At 43.5% G+C, this 18,759-nt stretch overlaps 1 protein-coding gene across 1 annotated transcript in view; it reads right to left on the bottom strand.

Annotated features, from left to right (window-relative positions):
• The window catches only part of PTPRT (protein tyrosine phosphatase receptor type T), a 342,887-nt gene that overhangs the window by 114,978 nt on the left and 209,150 nt on the right, over positions 1-18,759 (bottom strand). Inside the window, exon 9 of the mRNA XM_067307983.1 lies at positions 2,378-2,579. Coding sequence (XP_067164084.1) covers positions 2,378-2,579 — 202 coding nt within the window. The remainder of the gene's footprint in view (positions 1-2,377; positions 2,580-18,759) is intronic.

Here is an 18,759-nt window from a genome sequence, read left to right as displayed (position 1 = left end):
GTCAAGAATGGTGGTTGCTATTATCAGCTCAGCTACCAACTTCCCCATCAATAAGCTGGCAGTGAGTTCAGAACGAATGCTAATTAATGCCTTTACAAGGATTTCTGTGAAAAAGGTGCTCTGCATCCAGGGAAAGCAGTACCAGTCGTTTAAAGATGATGCATGTCACCAGCTGTCTTCTACACTAGGTATCACAGCACTTCCTCACCAGTAGTCTTCTCTACCAGATATCACAGCACGTTCTAGAGATGCCAAAATAAAAATTGTTCAGCACCTGCTTCAGCCAGAGGGGATGTTTCTGCAGCTCAATGCAGTGCCCCAAAAGGCTCCAGCTTGGCCACCAGAAACAGGCTGGAAACTCACTTTCTCGACTCCGTAATTCTGCTTTGAAGCAGCTTCTATGAGCCTAGCTGGAGCACCGTGCTTACGCAACAAAATTGCTTCTGAGATGTGAACGAGCTCAAGTGTCTCCTTCTGGCTGTGCACAAGACCTGTTTAATCTTTAATCTTTTGTATAAACCTTTGCACCGGACACAGCAAAATTACAGTCTTGCCTTCAGACCACATAGAGTTAAGTAGATGGTGAAAGACACCTAGGTCTTGGCAGGGCTAGCTAATGGTATGGAGTGTAATTCAGTGATCACTGTCTGTAATAGTCAAAAGACTGTAATCAGATATAGCAGCTTTCTTATATACTCCACAGGGAATATTTATGTAGCACCTCAGTAAAATGAGAGTTAGCAGTGACCTCTCTAAAAAGACAAGCACTGCTCATTGATTTAATGTTGATCTTCTAAGATTCCTTAGGAATTCTGCCATTTAATCATGATAAAGAACTAAATTAATGTGCACCTATACAAATATATATACTCACACACTCCTACAACATAGATGCCTTTTCCTTTTAAAAAATATGCTTTGCCAGAAAGTCTTATAGGGACATTTCAGTAAGTGAAAATATAAGCCATTGCAAAAATCATTTTTCTCCCTGCTGCCTTTGGGACTGCATCTCAGAGCAAGTTTAGCAGAAATTTTCAAATTACATGTATAGAACTGACCATGCAATGGGATAATCTAATGTCAGAGACTATCCTAGTGCCTGCATGGAGTCTGTGCCTGCCTACTGCGAACCAGATGTTTGGAAGACAGAAAAGAGAAGATAACCAGAGTTCAATGTGCATACAGTTAATAATCATGCAGGCTCCTAACATGATTTGAGCACTCACTGAATAATAAAATGAAAAGAAACCGAATCAGAGGGGAAAAGCACTGCCTCTATGGTGCTATTTTGTTGTTCTGTTGTGGACACAAGTGAGGAGAGTGCATGCCATGACTCTCCTTAAGTGCAGGGCTGCATAAACCACAGCAGTCCGTGGAGCTGTTCCTGACAGCGAATGGCTTTACTGTGTCAAGTGCTGGCACATGGGCTTTTGCACTAAACGCCACGGGTACAAACCCTGCTGATGGTTCGGAGAGGGAATGGATATATTTTGCTTCCTAAAAATTTACACTGTCACTTGCAGCTAACAACTTATTTTTATTAACCAGTTTTGAACAAGGGCAAAGGAAAATATGCATTGCTGCACACACTTTTCTACGCCACCAGCCATAATTTCAAGCATTACAAGTGCTTCCCAAGGAATCAGTACATTAGGCTTCTAAAATGAACATTTGTTTTGGCTTTACTGAGAAAACAGATAAAGACAGTCCAAAAAAAGGCAGTTTTAAACTCTGGTAGAGAACCCATTTTAGTACTATCAGTTAAATCCTAAAATTAAAACCTGCATATATCTGTCCCATATTTTCTCCACCATCCCCTTATCCATCTTTTTTCTTTCTTCTTTTTTGTCTAGCTAGCACAAGTTCCCTCTTTTTTTTCCCCAAGGACACGGGAGCCTTCTCCCTGCAACAGTACCTGATTTTAGTGTCTTTCATATGCTTGTCTGCCTACCTCAAATCCTTCCTCTGCCCTTATTCAGAAGAAAATCCACAAAAACTGCTTTCCCCTTTTTTTTAATCTCTTTCTAATATTAATTCAACTACTTCATCACTTCCATGTTGGGTGCATTCTGAAGATAAAAGCCACATTGTTGAAGGTGCCTACCAGACTAAACATATATCAACAATCTATTACAGGGACAATTCAGCTGTAGAACTAATGGAGGTTCTCATTAAAATGATCCTCAGGTCAACTCTAACCACCGCATTTGTAATCCAAATGAACACAGACACTGGATTGTGGCCCCTTTAAAAATCTGGCCTATGAAGAACGTATAGGAGACACTAAGTTAAACACTTTTGTATTGTTTAATCTGTCTGTTAGTTGTGGATCTAAAGAACAAAGTCCTATCAGGTTCCTTCTTCTCCAAAGCAGTACCTGAAATCTTAGTTGCAATCCGTGTTGTGATGGGTGGCCCAAAGCCCTTGACTGTGCTCGCTTTGATGGTGAATGAATACGTAGTCCCTGGATATAATCCTACAAAGAGGTGATGTGTTTCATTCCTTAGCTTGAAGACTTTCCCTCTTTGGCTGGACAGGTCAGCACTGGGATCCAGAGACCCAACGGCCTTGTATGTAATCTGCAAATGAAGAACAAGGACAGTAAGGTGATAAGGGGCCTTCTGCACCTGCCCTTTCTCTGCTCCCCTACTGCATCATCGCTGCAGACTAGAGATCGAAAATTAAAGGAGAGATATTATTTCAGCATCTCCAGTGAACAGATCTGCATTTGGATGCTGGCAAGCAAACATGACAATTTTTCCAAGCCTTTACTTAGTAAGAAACTAACTTCTTCCCTCTGCTAAAACCTGAGCGTGTGCTGATTTACAACAAAAGGTGCAAAGATTTGCTTTTTGTTACAGATGTCAGACCTTCTGCAGCCAACCTAGAAGGCACCGCATGAGCAGCAGAAACTTCACGAGATTTTCCCATGTAGTTCCCCATAGCATATGAAAACTTTCGGTGCAAGACTAGGACATGTTTTCCATCAAGTATTTTTTTGCTTCTGGCAAACGGTCTTCTCCAAAGCCCACTGAAAACAACGGGAGCCTTTTCCTGACTTCAACGTCTTCGGAATTCTTTTCCCGCCCTAACGAGAGTATGCTGAAATAAAATGTTGAAATGAAACGATACGATTAGATGAAATAAATACCATCAAGTCTTCAGACACAAGACCTTCTCTTCTCGCCCGAGTTTCTGAGACAGCTGCTGCTATAATTTCCTCCCCCCCCCCCGGCTTCTTAGCCTGGCTTGGCAGGTTTATGTGTAATGCCGTGCCTGGTTTTCACCCGAGAGAATAAGCCAGCCGGGTTACAGACCTGGAGAACTATTCGTGAATACATACACGGCTGGTGCTAACGTGCCTTCGGAGGAGCCCGGCCTGAAAGCACACCTTTGAAATTCGGCTCGCGTTGCGTTACGCTTACCGGCGGCAACCCCGGTGATATACAGACACTTGGAAGTAAAACTCATGACTTATTTACCAGCCAATTCCTTCCCTACGTTCCAAATTCAATCCAAAGGCAGCTCAATTTCAACTGAGCTGTCAATATAATATAGCGTGCTCCGCTGCTCTCCTAACCTTTCCTGATATTATGGGATCCTCGCTTATTTGTAATGAAACACCATGAATAAATCAATGTATGTTAATATAGCAAGGCTTCAATTTTTTATGAAGGACTCCACGAGAACCTGATTCCCAGCTTTGCTGAAAGAGTCTGAAAAAATTTAAGCCCCTGGTTTTACGAGAGGAGGAAAGTGTTGCATTTGGAGGAAAAATAAATGTGCAAGGTTTAAAAAGAGGGGGCTTAATAGCAGGATAGAAAAGAGAAAGAGGCTGATCCTACTGACATCAAATGGACAGGGAAGGGTGTGGGTGTACGAACACTATTATTTGGGCAGCGCAGAACAACATAGACAGCGCTGATAGCCAAGACTGAACAACGTAACCAAGAGGGGCGGTGAATCACAGCCGGACCTACAGAGCAGCAAAATTTTTTTAATTTTTACTACTTCCAAGAAACCTGAGAAAGAGTCAGAAGCAGCATGGTCATTAAAACAAACAATTTAAAATGGGCAGGAGAGATCTTTACGCCTACTCCTTTTCCTTAGGTAAGGTGAGGCACGTGCCATGCCGCGTGACGGGGGACAATACTATGACAGCTCTTATTGCACCAAGGCACTTGTAGGCAGCAAGGGAACCTATGGAAAAACACCCCTGGAATTTGCATGAGGATCACGTACCTTAGACACATGACTCAGTCACTGCCACAGCAAATTCCAGAAGGAAAAATACGTTTATTTAGTGTTAGCTGGGAACGAACTCATAAAACCCATACACGCTATCTGCAACTCAACTGCTAGGGAAATCCCAATTCTATAAAGTTCCAGGGGGGATGAACAAATTAGGAGTTTGGGGGTGAGATGGGGAGTTTCCTACCACTAGGCCAGGCCAGTCAGTAGCCTACGTGAAACCAGTGGCCCTTGCTTTCAAAGACATTATACAGAAGGCTGTCAACATAAGTGGAAGATGCACTTGTCCTTGATCTGCATATAAATAAAAGAACTCAGCTACCTTCACCAGTTCTGAATTTACTATAAAATGAGTTATCTTTCTTCATTTAAAAAAACTGGCCTTAAGGCAAGCAGAACTGGAAGCACTTTCAAGAGGACAAAACGAGGAAAGCCCCTAGGATTTACAAAATCGGGCTGGTTTTTGCTCCTCACTATAGCACCGAAGAGGAGCACGAGGGACCTTCAAACAACCTGGATTCAAAACTCACTAAAAGTAGGGAAGGTGCAAAAGATACTCGAGGGGAAGTATGTCTGAGGTTGGAGATTGAAGTTTGGGGCAATTTTCAAAAGGACCGGTCACTGAAATCAGACTCCATTACTTCCTCAAAGATTTTGAAAGATATAAGCTATAGTAAAGAGACCTTCACGGCATATCTAAACTGTGAGACATCCTCAAGAACACCAGGTTATCGTTACTACAGCAGAAGCTCTATCCAAATGGGTAAAACCATTCGGAGAAAACAATCCTTGTCCCTAAAACGCACCATTTCATTTTAACGCAGGCACAATAAGTGGACGCAACTAAAGTAGAAACCAAGAAGGCAGCAGGGCAAAACTCCTGGCGTGCGTGTGGTCCAGCCCGTAAGCAGAAATATTTGAGAGAGCTCTGCCCCCCAGCTCTGCCGCCCGCTGCCATCTGGCCACGACGGACTGCTGCTCTCCGACCCCCCTGTTCCAACTGCTCTTGCCGGGCCGGCTGTGCCGGTGCACACCCGTACCGCCATCCGTCCCGGCAGCATTTCGCACAGCGTGAACCGTCGCCGCTTATCGCAGGTGGAGGTATTTCCTCTCCTGGATATCGAAGCACGTCGCACCAGATCTGTCTGTGGGTGCACGCGTGTGTCTGCCTCAGGGGCGTTCTCCTTAGAGAAAGAGAAGATGCTGCAATGCATCACTTTGACGGACTAGTTTTCACGTATAAATACATATAAACACATTTTTTTTATTTTGGCAAGCTGTACAAGTACGTACAACGCCACTATTTTTCTTAAGACTCCAGTGCAGCCCAGCAGACTGACTGCGTTCATGGGAAAGCTCCCGCAGTGAGTGACTGCGTCCTCCCACCCCTTTCTCCTCTCCGGGTCCTTCCCTCAGGAAGGAGGGAAACACCATGTATTTATTTCCATCCTGGATCTGGAGTTTTTGCCATGGCAATGACAGAGCAGGAGCTGCACTATTATATTTTAGCCAGGACGGCACAAAAAGTGTCTGTGAATCAATCCATAATTTACCAAATTATGATGAAATGGCGACACTAAGATGTTGCCTTTTTTCTCCTTAATTTAAGTTAACGTTCTGAAGCAAGAGAAATTTCAGGGAATCAGACCATGGAAAAGTTTTCAAGAAGAAACTATGGAAACTTCCAACTCTGAAGTCATTTATAAACGCCCCGAAACATGTCTGGAGAAGAGAGATGCCACCTGCCTTGAACAAGAAGGATGTCAGAAAAAAGCACCTACTCTTCTAGTTGGTACGCTGAGTATTTATCCTCATTTCTTGTTCCCAGGGACAAACCGTTTCACTACAGAACAAACAAGAGATTTTGATCTAGAAAATTAGATGACTCGATTAGTAGATAGCAGCTGTTCTAAATTAACATATGCTATTTTTAATGACAAGTCATGCCACATGATACTCCTATATTCTGAAAAAAATGAAATAAAATTAAACGTTTAAAAAACTAGACAAAAAAGCAAACAAGAAAATATTCAAAAATATATTTTACAGATTCCAGTTTGCTGAAAATATTGAAAATATTTGTTTTGATTCTGATTTAGAATAAATGCAAGTACAAAGATGAGGGAATTTCTCACAAAACCGAGAATCTGTGTTTTTAACCAGCTATTACCTACTCTCCCCCGTCCAGCAGACTGCTGTGATGGACAAAGTTGTGCCTCACCTCCGCAGACTGGGATGGTTGTCTGGAGTTTGCATATGCAGTTTAGCATTTGCGTATTGGCTCCACTGCAACTTGATGGTCTCAGGGAAAAAAATTCATGGCCACTGCTATGGTTCTCATCACAGCAAACACCAGACTGGGCTACAAACAGCAGAACCAAGGAATACACACAACCAAAATCCAAAGCTTCCTTGGGCTCTCTTTCATTGAGCTAAGGAAAAGGGTATTAAACTGAAGCAACAGCACCAGTAGATGTGAAGTAACCGGAAATTCAAAAAGTCAGACAGCACAGGAATTTGGAAAGATAAATAATAGCCACTTTCCCACCACAACAGGAGGGATGAAACTCGGATCTAAGTACTTATCCACCTGAGGAGGAATGATTTATTCAGGAGGCAGAGGGAGATGACAATTCGAGTCTCCGGTCAGTTTAGCTCCCATCTGAATTGTGCAAAATTTGGCTACATCAGTCCAAATTTGTCATGAACAAAATTTAAAGCAGGTCAGCTGTACAAGTGCAAGGCTATTGGAAACCGCCAAAAGGGCATCATATATTTAATTTCCGAATGTTCAGTGACACGTAACTGCTGTGTTAGATTACAGAGAATAAAATGAGAACAGATGAGTGTAAGAAATGTGATGGTTAGCAAGTTCACTCCTTTATTAGCTCAGCAGACATCCTGGAAATTTTTTCTGTCTACTCCAGTGCCCTCTCACTCCCCATTAACCAGACCATTTTATTCCACTTTCCCCTTTGTTTTCCATTCATTTTAAAAGTTGAGAGTATTAACTCCTTGCAATCACCAAGTAAGCACTACATTAACAACCGCCAAGATCAAGATGTAATATTGAGAGCATTAAAGGCAGCTCTTCTCTCCTTCGCAGAGCCTAATTTAACACAACGCTCCAGGGAAATGTGAACGCTTTACTCGCGATCATCATTTGTGACTGTAAAACTTCTATTACAGCACAAGACTTAAAAAAAAAAACAAAAACCCTTCCACTGTGAAAGGCAAGACCACAGCAGAAAGCATTAACTGAACTAGGAGGCTCTTTTTCATTGCAAATATTTCTTCAAGAAGCAAGCAAATAAAAATCTTAATCCCCTTAGTTTTCACCCAGCTTGCAGATGTTCGGGCAAGTGTGTTCACACGTGCAAAAGGAGATGGAGATGCGGGGATGCATTATTACAGGGGCTCAGCAGGCAGATCTTGCCTCTGCCTGTTCAGCCCGAGAACCAGGCACAGACCAGAGCGCAGAACGGGGCACGGGAAGCTCAATTAACACTAGCGGTTAGGCCTCCGCCGTCGCAGCGACGCTGTGTCCAGCGCCCAAGTTATCTCTGCAGCTCTATACCATGCTTAGCAAATAAAGACAATAACCCAGTCTGGTGGATTTTATTCCAGCTTCATGTGTGCAGGCAGTGTGGGCCTTGTCCTGTTTTTTTTTTTTTTTTTTTTTTAATAAAAAAAAGTAATAGCAAATGTAGCTGGAAATTGGAGATTAAAAAAAAAAGCATAGAGAAAAAGGGTATATAGTGTTAAGAATGTGGTAATTAAACAGTGAAACAGACAGTCAAGAGATGTGACGTGTTATCCTTCATGTTTAGGTATTCCTTTCAAAGGAATTAGTGTTCAACCATGAGGTCCTAAACTTAATACAAGACCAAACTGCAATTTAGATCTTACCATTTCATTCACGGCCCTTCTTGCCCTCCAACGCTATGCAGTAAAATCCTTTTGGAATTGCTGGATGGCTTTTTTGGAGGGTCTTTAATCCTCTTAAATTAATTAATTAATTAACAAGAACAAATAACCTGCTCAAATCACGGCTGATAAATCCATGTAGTCATCCCATGCATTCGGTGCATTCCTGTTAGCTTTCCCACTGACGAGTAACTGAACTGCCAGGATTTCATGTGCTCATAACCTTAAAACTGAGGGCAGCAAACTCAAAGGTCTCCAGATTGAGAGCTTGCCAGTCAAGGCAAAAAACATGCTCATGTGTTTCTTTCCACAACAACCGATCCCAGTACAAACACCGCTTTATCTCATCTCTTTTGTCATGTAGAATTAATCAACCGTGGTGAGCAGAATTTTGCTCCCCACAACCATATTCACCAGCCAGCATTAGGGCTTTAAGCCTCCCCTCTGATTCCAGCAATTGCAGCCTGTTGGAATGCAAATGGCAAGTGCCGCTGCTACATCAAACACTACTTTGGAGGTACATTATGCAAGTTTCTATCTATTTTCCATTTTAGCGACAGCCTGCACAGCAGTTTGGGGAAGGCATCTGAAACCCATAAATCCATTTACATTACCCCCTGTGTGCCCACTGACGTTTTATGCCCCTGTCTTTATAAAACAGGCCATTAAGCCTTGCCATTCTCGCTAATACAACACACAATCCTTTACTTCTGGGGATACTTCGGAGGGGGGGGGGGCCAGTAATGTCCCAAGACTGAAACCATCCTGTGCTATGGTCAACAGAGGAGCCAGGACTAGGAACACACCAAAATCACTATACTTATGACCTTGCCAGGATGAGAACCTGGGGCTCCACAGACAACCTGACTAGTTCTTTCACTTCATTAAGCTGGAAGAAAATGCAGTTTTTCCGGAGTTATAGCTGCTTTTTGAAATCACTCCCGTCTTGCGAGACAAGACGTGGAATCAGGACTTTTTTATTCATTGGGTCTTATCATATCATGCAACACGCAGGGGCACAGGGGGAGAAGGTATGGGGTGGCCTTCCCATAGAAGTGGCAGTGGAAGGAAGGGTCCTTGATGATGGTCATGGGTTTCAGCTTTTCCACTACTGTTCAACTAGCAGGAGGTGAGAAGAGGGCAGCTTTTCCATCCAGCTGGGGTAGCAGGTTAGCTCGGAGGTGCCCCAAAGTGGTAACTGCCCCTCAGTGCTCTCCAACACCGCTTGCTGCAATTTCATCTCCTAACAGGGTGAGCACAAAACTTGACAAACAAGTGAGAAAAAAAGTTTGTCACAGCCAAAGTGTGATCTTGCAAGGTGAGAAGTTGTTATGCAGGGCATAAGAGGGCAGAGATGGGGGAGTCGGGGATCGGCGGAGAGAGCCGGATGCGTTCACTGGCCTCAGTGTCACGGACTGAGGAGAGGGGGAACCAACTGAAAACCTTCATGATTGAAAACTCCTTGGGAAACAATAGGCTATTTAGTTTTTAATCTTGCTTTACATATGGTGCGCCATGCTCTAATAAAGCCACCAGGCAAACTTCATTTTTCCCATCTCTCCCCCAAATAAACACAAACAAACTGATGCATAGGAGTCTGACAGAAATATCCTTGAACTTGAAGCTATCAGAACGTTTCCTTCATTTCCTGAGCCACTGCCTCAGGGAAGCGGCGCTCCCCAAGCCAGGTGCTAACAAGTCATGTGCAATATAATTTAACTGTGCAAATGACTTTTCTAGGGTGAAAGGATGCTAGCTTCAGTTCACGGGGTCTTCTAAACTTTTTGCTTTGAATTCAGCGTGCCCAAAGGGTGTACAAGGTAAAGAGGTGTTTTACTGAGCATCTCGCTTCAGTTCAGACATCACTGACCTCAGAAAGACCAAAAGATTTGCAAGGCTCTTCCTCAGTTCATACCGCATCTGCTTTACTTTCACGTGGTTAATACTGAGCTCCTGAAACGCTTCTTTCTGAACCTAAGTGGCTGTGCAACGTTCATAAGATACCTAATACAAAAAGCAGCTTCAGACTTCATGGCAAACAGCCACAAGAAACAGCCATTCCCCAAAGCACAGCTTTACCTGTCTGCCTTCAAGCTGGACCTGACAACAAGAGGCTTACAGAGATGCTCCTTAAATTGGACGTATCACTCGCGCAGACCAGCCCTTTCTGCCAGGGTCTGCAGGGCAAACGCCACCACTGACCACGATCTGGCTCTTCCCCACTCGCAGCACAACAGGTCAAACTACGAAGGTTTAACCGTCCCCTCTTCCTCAGCGACACCTCCTAGGACCGGGGCTGAAGCACAGTAAGGAAAAGAATGACTCGCCACTGCTTGTATCATAAGTAAAGCAGAATTCAAACCTTATGACCCAACACCTTAACCCAGCCTGAAAAGTACTTAAGAATGAAAATCAGCTCTCTGCTTCTAGACTGTCTCTTGGGTCATTCTCAGAGCCACGCTTCCATGGGAAAGCACCCCAGCACAGGCAGCTGCCAAACACTTTAAGAAGCTAATGCAAGACAGGGAGTGAAAAAAAACAGATTTAGGGATGCAAAGCAGCAGCCACGTCAGCTGTAACCCAACAACAACGGTTACAAAAGAACGAGCCAGAGCCCAAACTTTTGTGTTTCTGACTTTTCTATAAATTCTTTATCTTCAGTTATTAATTTGATATTTAATCTTGACAAAGCAGCAGTTTCAGCAAACAGTTAAAGATCTCTTCCACTTTCCAAAGCGTACAAACGCATGTGTGCACACTATAGATCGAAGTGAAACATATTTTATATTGTTATTTTGTATAGTTGTAAGTAGCTGCTTCTCCCTGCTACAGAGACTCTGCTTCAGGTTCCCAGGGACATTAACACCGACGCGCTCCCCACTCGCGCATACAAGGGCTCTCTCTGATAACACTTGCCGCTTACATTTCCCAGGTTGATACCAAGCAGAGCGCAGATCATAAACAAGCAGGACCCTGGATGTGGGCGACGCATTTGCTTTAAAGTTCAAAACTGAGAGTGGCAAAGGTGGGGGACTCAGCTCTGCAATTTTTCCAGAGCGCACATATATTTTCTCTAGCTCACCTCCACGCGCACGCAGCAGTGCAAGCCCGTCTCGCTTGGGTGCGAAGGGCAAGGCAAGAAGAACCCAAGGAGGGTTCATACGTTATCAGAGGTGAATTGTGCAGAAACCTACAGACGTTACAGGGAGATAAATCTTTCTGGAAGCAGACTGGGGAAAGCAGGAGTGTTTCCCCGGTCATGGTTTTAGGCATGCAACCTGGCTGCATCCTGGCCACCCATGCTGCAGCAGGAACTGAGGCACATGAGCTGGCTGCAAGCCCTGTGCGACCCGGAGATGCTGGGGAACACACTTGTTTCACAGCTTAGGGACAGTAATGACCGGTAAAACCTCAATCCATTCCATAAAGCAAATTAAAACAAGTACTTCTCCTCCCTTCCATCACCTTACCAAAATAAGCTATCACACAGGGGAAGAAAACCCAAGCAGGTGTCAAGTCAGCTAATTCCAATGATATATAAATGTAAGGTACATACCCACAAACAGCCTTTACATGGCAATCAGCTCCACAGCAGACAGAACACAATTAAAAGACAAAGCAGCATAGTTTGGGCAGATTATGGCTTAAACCCTCATCTGTGGCACGTGAAACATTTCACAAAGGTCTTCATATTCATAATGAACACGAATGGTAGCAAGCCTGGTTACACTTCTGCATATACACCAGCAGTAGCTCACCGACCGCCAGGAAGAATACTTTGCATGAGACACCGACTCAAAGCAGCCAAGCAAGGTTTTGAGCCCAGCATACCACTCAAACACACATTTAAGCTTCCTTCAGTGTCCCGGGAACCTAAGTGCAGGTCTACATGCTCATCTCAAAAGGAAGGGATGAGCAAATAGGGCCCGAAGCTGCATTCCCAGGTAAAAAAGATCAGCCTGCGAAAACCCATACAAAAAAGTCAAAATTGATCTTAAAAGAAGGACTCACACAGCACGAAGAATCAGAACTCCCTTCAAAATCAGTTCTGATGCAATCCAGGACCCCAACCTTTGGGTTGTGTTGCCTCCTTCATATCAGCATCTGTAATTCAAGCTTCATTTTCACAGGTTCATTTTTTTGGTCCTTCCCTTGTTGTCTGGACCTTTCCATTTCCCGACTTAGAGCAGAACTGGAAGCACCAGCATCTCAACCACCAAACACTCAAGACTAAAACGCAGAAGAGCTGTTGTGCTTGGCTAATGATCCAATAACCTGCTTGTATCTCTCCATGCTCTTCATACACTATTGATTTTGAAGCTGAGTTTGCCATAGCATGACAGGATGGCAGAACACCTGAAAAAGGAAGGTTGGATCATTTTCTGGCATCGCCTATTACAGGCAATGACTCCGATTGCAGTTTATATAGCTGTCTCTCAAGTTATGCCATCAAGCTGTCCCACATATAGATTTTCCTCACCAGAAAGATGAAAAGAAGCTGTACAGAGAAAGTGAAGGATGGAAATAGGCTGTGCAATTTCCAAACCCATTTTTCTATTTTTTTTAAATTAATACCTGTACAGTTCCTGTCTAGCATAATTCCCTAAAATACAGGCTGGCCAGTTACAAAGATCTTTGAAAACTGCAAGTCAATTTGCTAAATTCAGCCTTAAGAAATAGAGGGGAAGACAACTCACCTCCCCCATAAATGCACACCTGTCATAAATAAGAAGTTAAGACTTCTTTCTGAAGCCAGTTAAAAAAATCCCTGTTTTAACGTTCTAAGCGATAGCAAATAAATCCAACTGAACTGCTTCAGCCAGCAAAAAAGTCAAGTGACTTCTGCAATATTCTAGCAGAAAAACGGTCAGCTTTGTCAGCTAGATAATATGGAGTGAAGCAAAATAAATTTTTATATGCAAAATATTTGCTCGGGATTTAGCAGTTAAGATGCTGTCCTGCACATTAGTATTTATAGCAAGACGGAACATATTTTCCTGAGCTGCTGCGCAAAGGTAGAGGAGGTTGAAGTTATGAATATTATTTAGCTGTTCGTGCTGCTTCAGTTTGAATAAGAATAGAGCTGCCAGCCCAATCTTGCTACGACAGCGCCCTAAAATATAAGAACCCGGGTCCATCTTCCAGGCGCGGATTTGGGGGATGGGAGGTGGGAAGGGCAGCAGCTGGTGGCACCAGTACTGGGAACGCATATATGGCTTTACACTTGGATTTTGCTTTTCATGCTGATCAGAACATTGCATCAGAGAGAACCAATTTTGTGCCTGAAATACGCAGGCCTTTAGAGCGCCCCGGCAGCGTTTAGACCCAGAGGGCTTTCGCCCGGGGCACGCACACCGCTCAGGACTCTCGGTGAATAAAATCACTGTTGCTGGTTTCCTTTTGAATATATTCTAGGCCTCATTTTCCAATGTCCTGGGGAGAGTGAAAAGTCCAAAGAGAGCTAGAAATGCTCCAGCACCTCAGAAAAACATCATCTTTCATTCCTCCAGACATAACTGCTTTAGAGCAAACACCTGGGATACATTTTGCAGGTATATTAGGTACTACATGAATAAAATCCTACCACTACGGCAGAAGAGGTCTTCTCCAGTCAGGTTAGCTGTGGGAAGTTTTCTGGGTTATTCACCTGAACTGTATTTTCATTCAAGCCACAGGCTGTCAAATACATGGCGTACGTAGGAAGTTAAAACCTTCCACTAGAAAATCAATGTTTCCATGTTTTTAAGCAACTTTCTGCGCAAAGGTGTCTCTGAGATATCCACTAGCTGAGAAACATCTCCTAACAACGAAATATTCTTTGCAGAGGGAAAAACCTCGTAGTAGACTTCTAAGCAAAGAAAACGCGTTCAAAGGTCTTATGTTGACTGAAGCAACATTTTTTCCTTTGACGCTCACGTCTGAATACAGCGATTTCATACTACAAATCAAAGCAGGGCCTTCCTTGCCTGCTGGTATTCTTTACCAGTGTCTAAGCTCTCTGCTGTACAGGTGTTTTGTTTTGTTTGGCCTCCTGGCCCATAGGCTCCTGCTTTGCCTCTTCTATTATACACTCTGAAGAACAAACTACCATGAAGACGGTTAACAAGGTACCGCTTTGCTACAGAATAGGTTTCAAACCATTTTTGGAAAACCACATTTGGTTACACCATAAAACCAACCAGCACAGGATTTCCACAGAATTTTAAGCAAAATTTTAGACAAGAGAGCTATATAAGATACAGGTGAATCTGGTGCCACCTGAGCAATCTGCACAACTAGGAACTAGGGTGCAAAATCTGAAGGACAAGAGGATGGTCTCTTTCAACCTCTTAGCCTACACCAGGCTGGAGGAAGAAGGTGAACATGTTCAGAAATTATGGTCACGTGAGGAATGAAGCAAGAAAATAATATAATGAAAATCTGTTGTTAACCAGGAGGGAACTGCAGGTCTCCAAGTCAAGGCTCCAATAAAATGGGGAAGGAAGGCAATTCAGTAAATATTCCTACCTAATGCTGACTCCTAACGGAGCTGCAGTATTGGCGGGGGAATCTTGCTTACCCTGTGGCCATCACACTGGAAAGAGTTGGCTTGTTCATAGGATATGGGTCCTAAAAAGCAAGTGCCCACTAGCATATGACCTCACTAAAAGAGTATGAAAAACATTGAACCATGATGGACCTCTCCCTGAGATGCTTCATTTGTAGCTGCTTTCTCTAGGCAGAAACTTCTCAGTTCCCTCTGACTCTTCATTCCCACCAAATAGTCAAAAGCAAAACCATCATACAAGGTCTGAAAATTCTCTTTCCCATCCCAGGTACCATCCTGGCTCTTCTGCATGCTGTCATCTTGCTCATCTACTCTGAATTATGAAATTTAGGGTTCCTTATATGTTTCAAAGCATGCTGCAGCCACTGTTTGCAGCTGCACAAGGTGCACAGCTCCAGTGAGAAATCTGAGCAGAGGGAATGCAAAAGCAATTTGTTTTCTCACACCCTGAAATCCTGCTTTCCCCAAATATAACTGCCTGGTCAAAATGCAGGGATACATATCTAAACGGGCAAGCCTGAGAAGTGCATCGCTGAAGGCCTTTGCGCAGAGTGCTCCCAACGGCGGCTGATTTGCTTTGTCTGTGTAAGGACAAACTCCAAAGCTCTAAAGCCAGCGTTAGAGCTTTCTCCCTGTTACGTTTAATTTTTTTTTTAATTAAATTTGGGAAAATATAGGAGTTTGTTCAAACATTGACTAGAACAGAAATGACTATGTTGTCTATATTACTGTATATTTTATATTGTAAGATTTTTTGCACCTTTATTATTTTGTTTTCCTAGCACATTGTGAGCACTTACATGAATAAAGCATGAACTGTGCAGATCTCTAGGTACCTCTCAACTCCAATTCTGTTTTTATGGTCCTGTAATCAACTTTCAATCCACATGATAACACTTTGCACTTTTAAAATCTTTTAAATATTTTGCAAAATTCTTGCTCTAACACAATTGCTGTACTCCAAACTCTTGTATTCTGGACAAAAGAAGAGGAGCTTAAAATAGTCCAATTTATTCTTCTAATTCCCCTTTGGGATAATCTAGCTCTGTTTCTCCTTTCCGTTTTGCTAATGAGCTGGAAAATCATGCACAAAGCTGCCAGATGAGCCTGGCTAGCTCCCTCCCAGTTTTATGAATAAGAAGCAAAACCTTTATAAATATTGTACCTTGATTCCTCGGCCCACCGTGTTCAAATCTTCCACCTCACCAAGCATCTTCCCTGGCCTCTAATAGCACGAGCAGGAAGATCCATGAAGGCTCTGCTAATTCAAGGCCGTTATCTCCTTCTGTCTCCTACCCTCAACTCTTGAACCGTTTCGGGGGGCAGAAATGGAAGAAAACAGATTGGTTTCCAGCAACACTCTCACACCGTGCTGGCAAAAGCCATGTTGCCAACAGCACTGCTGTGTCGGCATCTGGACACGGGGCAAGAGCGGGTGGCACGGAGGCAGAGGCACCGTGGCAAGCGACCAGAGGAAGCCAACTGGTTTTAACTTCTCACGGCGAGGAGGTAAACAGGGTTAATAGGGTTAATTGTTGTGGATGTAGACTTAAGCTTTGCATGCTGGGAATCACAGAATCCAACTAATCTTGAAAGGTTCAGGCAATTTTTAAAAAGTACTTCATTAGGTTTCAACTGCAAAGTAAGACCAGAGGACGAGAAATTGAGAAACATGGTGGATACTTTCTCCACTGAGAATGAAAATATTTTCTCCCGCTTCAAACTGTTTCTTTTAGTCCTCTCTCCTCCACCGACCCATATTTCCAAAAAACATGACCCTAATGCTTAAGCCATCCCTTTTACACTGCAAGATGGCTTTGGCAGGGCAAAGGGAAAACAAGGCAGGACGAACCCAAGACTGTCAATCCAGCCTTTTGCTAGGACGTGCAAGGACGTAGAGGACATTCAACGCCAGGGCCTCGCAGGAAGAGCTCCACCGCCAACCCCTGGCCTCATCCAAAACACGCTTCCCAAATCCCAGCGACAGCTTTTTGTATCTCTGCATGCTTGACTCTCTGTAGGTTATTTTAAAGATACATAAGAAAACCAAGCCAGTCAGGGTAGTTCAATGTGCTGTGTGCCTCCATGGGCATTTTGGGGAGGAAGGCGGCAGGCTGGGGATTTCCACAAAGCCAAAAAGGGCTGAAAGACACTGCCGTAGAGTACGCACACATTCCTGCGGGACTCACAAAAAAGGCTTCAAGACTCTGAACAACAGCAGTAGTAAAGCTACATCTACTCATGCTCGAAGCTGAGCTGCTGGATTTTCAATACAAACCTTTAGCCCTTGGTTAGTTTAGGCCTAAATTTTCTGATAGCCTCAAGTGATTCATGGTTTCCACCTCAAAGTCTGTATTGGTTCAGCCCCAAACAAAGTAGCAAGAATCACTTCTTATTGGACTTACCAAAGCTAAGAATGCAAACACAGTATTTTGTGCTGGTTTTATTTAGCCTGATTTTGAGATTTCATAGAACCCTTCTGAACTCTCCAAATCTCATGCATCAGCTGAAAAACAGCAGCAGGTCTAAACAGAAAACTCAGCAACAGCTTCCCAGTTTTCCTTAAGAAACATTTTGTTTACCATACCTAAAAGGTACTAAAATACCATCAGCTGGGTGCTGCCTAAATTTACCCTGAAAAAAGATCATCATGGGCATTTTAGAGAAGGAAAAGACTCCTACACTGACATCTTGAGCTTGTTAGAAGATACAATTTAAATAGGCTTAGCAGCTGCACCATGACTTAATGTAATATTCTTGCCTTTTACCAACAAGCATTAAGACACTGAATAGTAGTAATGAGAACGTGAACTTGAATGTTGCTCAGCTTAGGCATTAAGTATAAGCCATGAGTAGGTTAGCATTAAAATGTGGCAAATTGGAGTGCAAACACCTGGTCCTGAAAAATCATGCAGAAAACTTCGTTTATACTGCTTCTCCTTGTTTCTTATTAAAATAATTTGGAGGCTTGAAAGTGAAATAGATTTATGAATTCACTAGGGAACTGGAGAGAGTCATCACACAGTAATGGAAAGGCAGATTTTTTTATTGATTCAAATTAAGGCTAATTTATTGAAAAAAAGACATGATTCACAAGAAAGACGTTGCCTAAAGACACAGCAGTCTAAGCGGGTTTTGATATATTTTACGCATATACATACACATGTAGACTGCTTGGTATAACTTAGTCTGCTAAGTGAATCCACTAGTGTGACTTGCAGATTGACCAGCAAGATAAAACAAATCAGTCGCAAGACTCTGTCCTCAGGCAAATCAAGTCTTAGGCACCTCAAGAGAAGCCTCTCCTGTCTTTTAATCTCTCAGGAGCAACCTGGTTATTCTTATTGTCTCTTGTGTCCCTCCTGAGCAACGAAACCTAATTGTCCTAGGGTGAACCACAATTCCTCTCGTCAGCTGTCCTTGGCCTTAAAGGAAATCTGGGGTGCCTTTCCTGGACACCTCTTAGCCCGGGGAAATGGAGAGCAAATCTGAACTATTCTCAGTGAGTTCAGGTTACCGCAGAGGACATTTGAGTGAAGATCTCTGTCCCAGAAGCACTGCTATCTTTCACAGAAAAACCACTTGCCAACAGAAGCCTATCTTCATGTGGAAGCTCAAATCTCCCAGACTTGCATCTAGATCTTCAATGACAAACAAAATGACAAATTGTAACACCAGAGAGCTTACAGCAGTCTTGGAGAATCTCTGGGGCTCTCCTGTGCCCCTCAATACATTAGCCTGCCAACATTTTCTAACCTAAAAGCTCTGTCTCCCTTGCAGTTCCAGGTTGCCCACAGCTAGAGCTGCAGGAACACCACTGTGGGCTACAAACCCCAGGGTGCCACTGGTGTGCCAGCAGCACCAGGCGGGCATCGCACTGGAGATCAGGAACTGTGTTTCTCTCCTCTTCCTCCCTGCCCCCAGCTGTGCCAAGGAGCAAGATTCCCAGCTGCTCCTCCCATCACCATCATCATCTCTGGTGAACATGCTGCACTGGCGTACCTCACCGGCGCTTGAATCCACAACCCGTTTCT

Source organism: Apteryx mantelli, chromosome 18 (assembly GCF_036417845.1).
Source record: "Apteryx mantelli isolate bAptMan1 chromosome 18, bAptMan1.hap1, whole genome shotgun sequence".
Taxonomy (NCBI): Eukaryota; Metazoa; Chordata; class Aves; order Apterygiformes; family Apterygidae; genus Apteryx; species Apteryx mantelli.
Note: the sequence above shows the minus strand (reverse complement) of the source record. Positions and strands in the feature narration are given on the sequence as shown.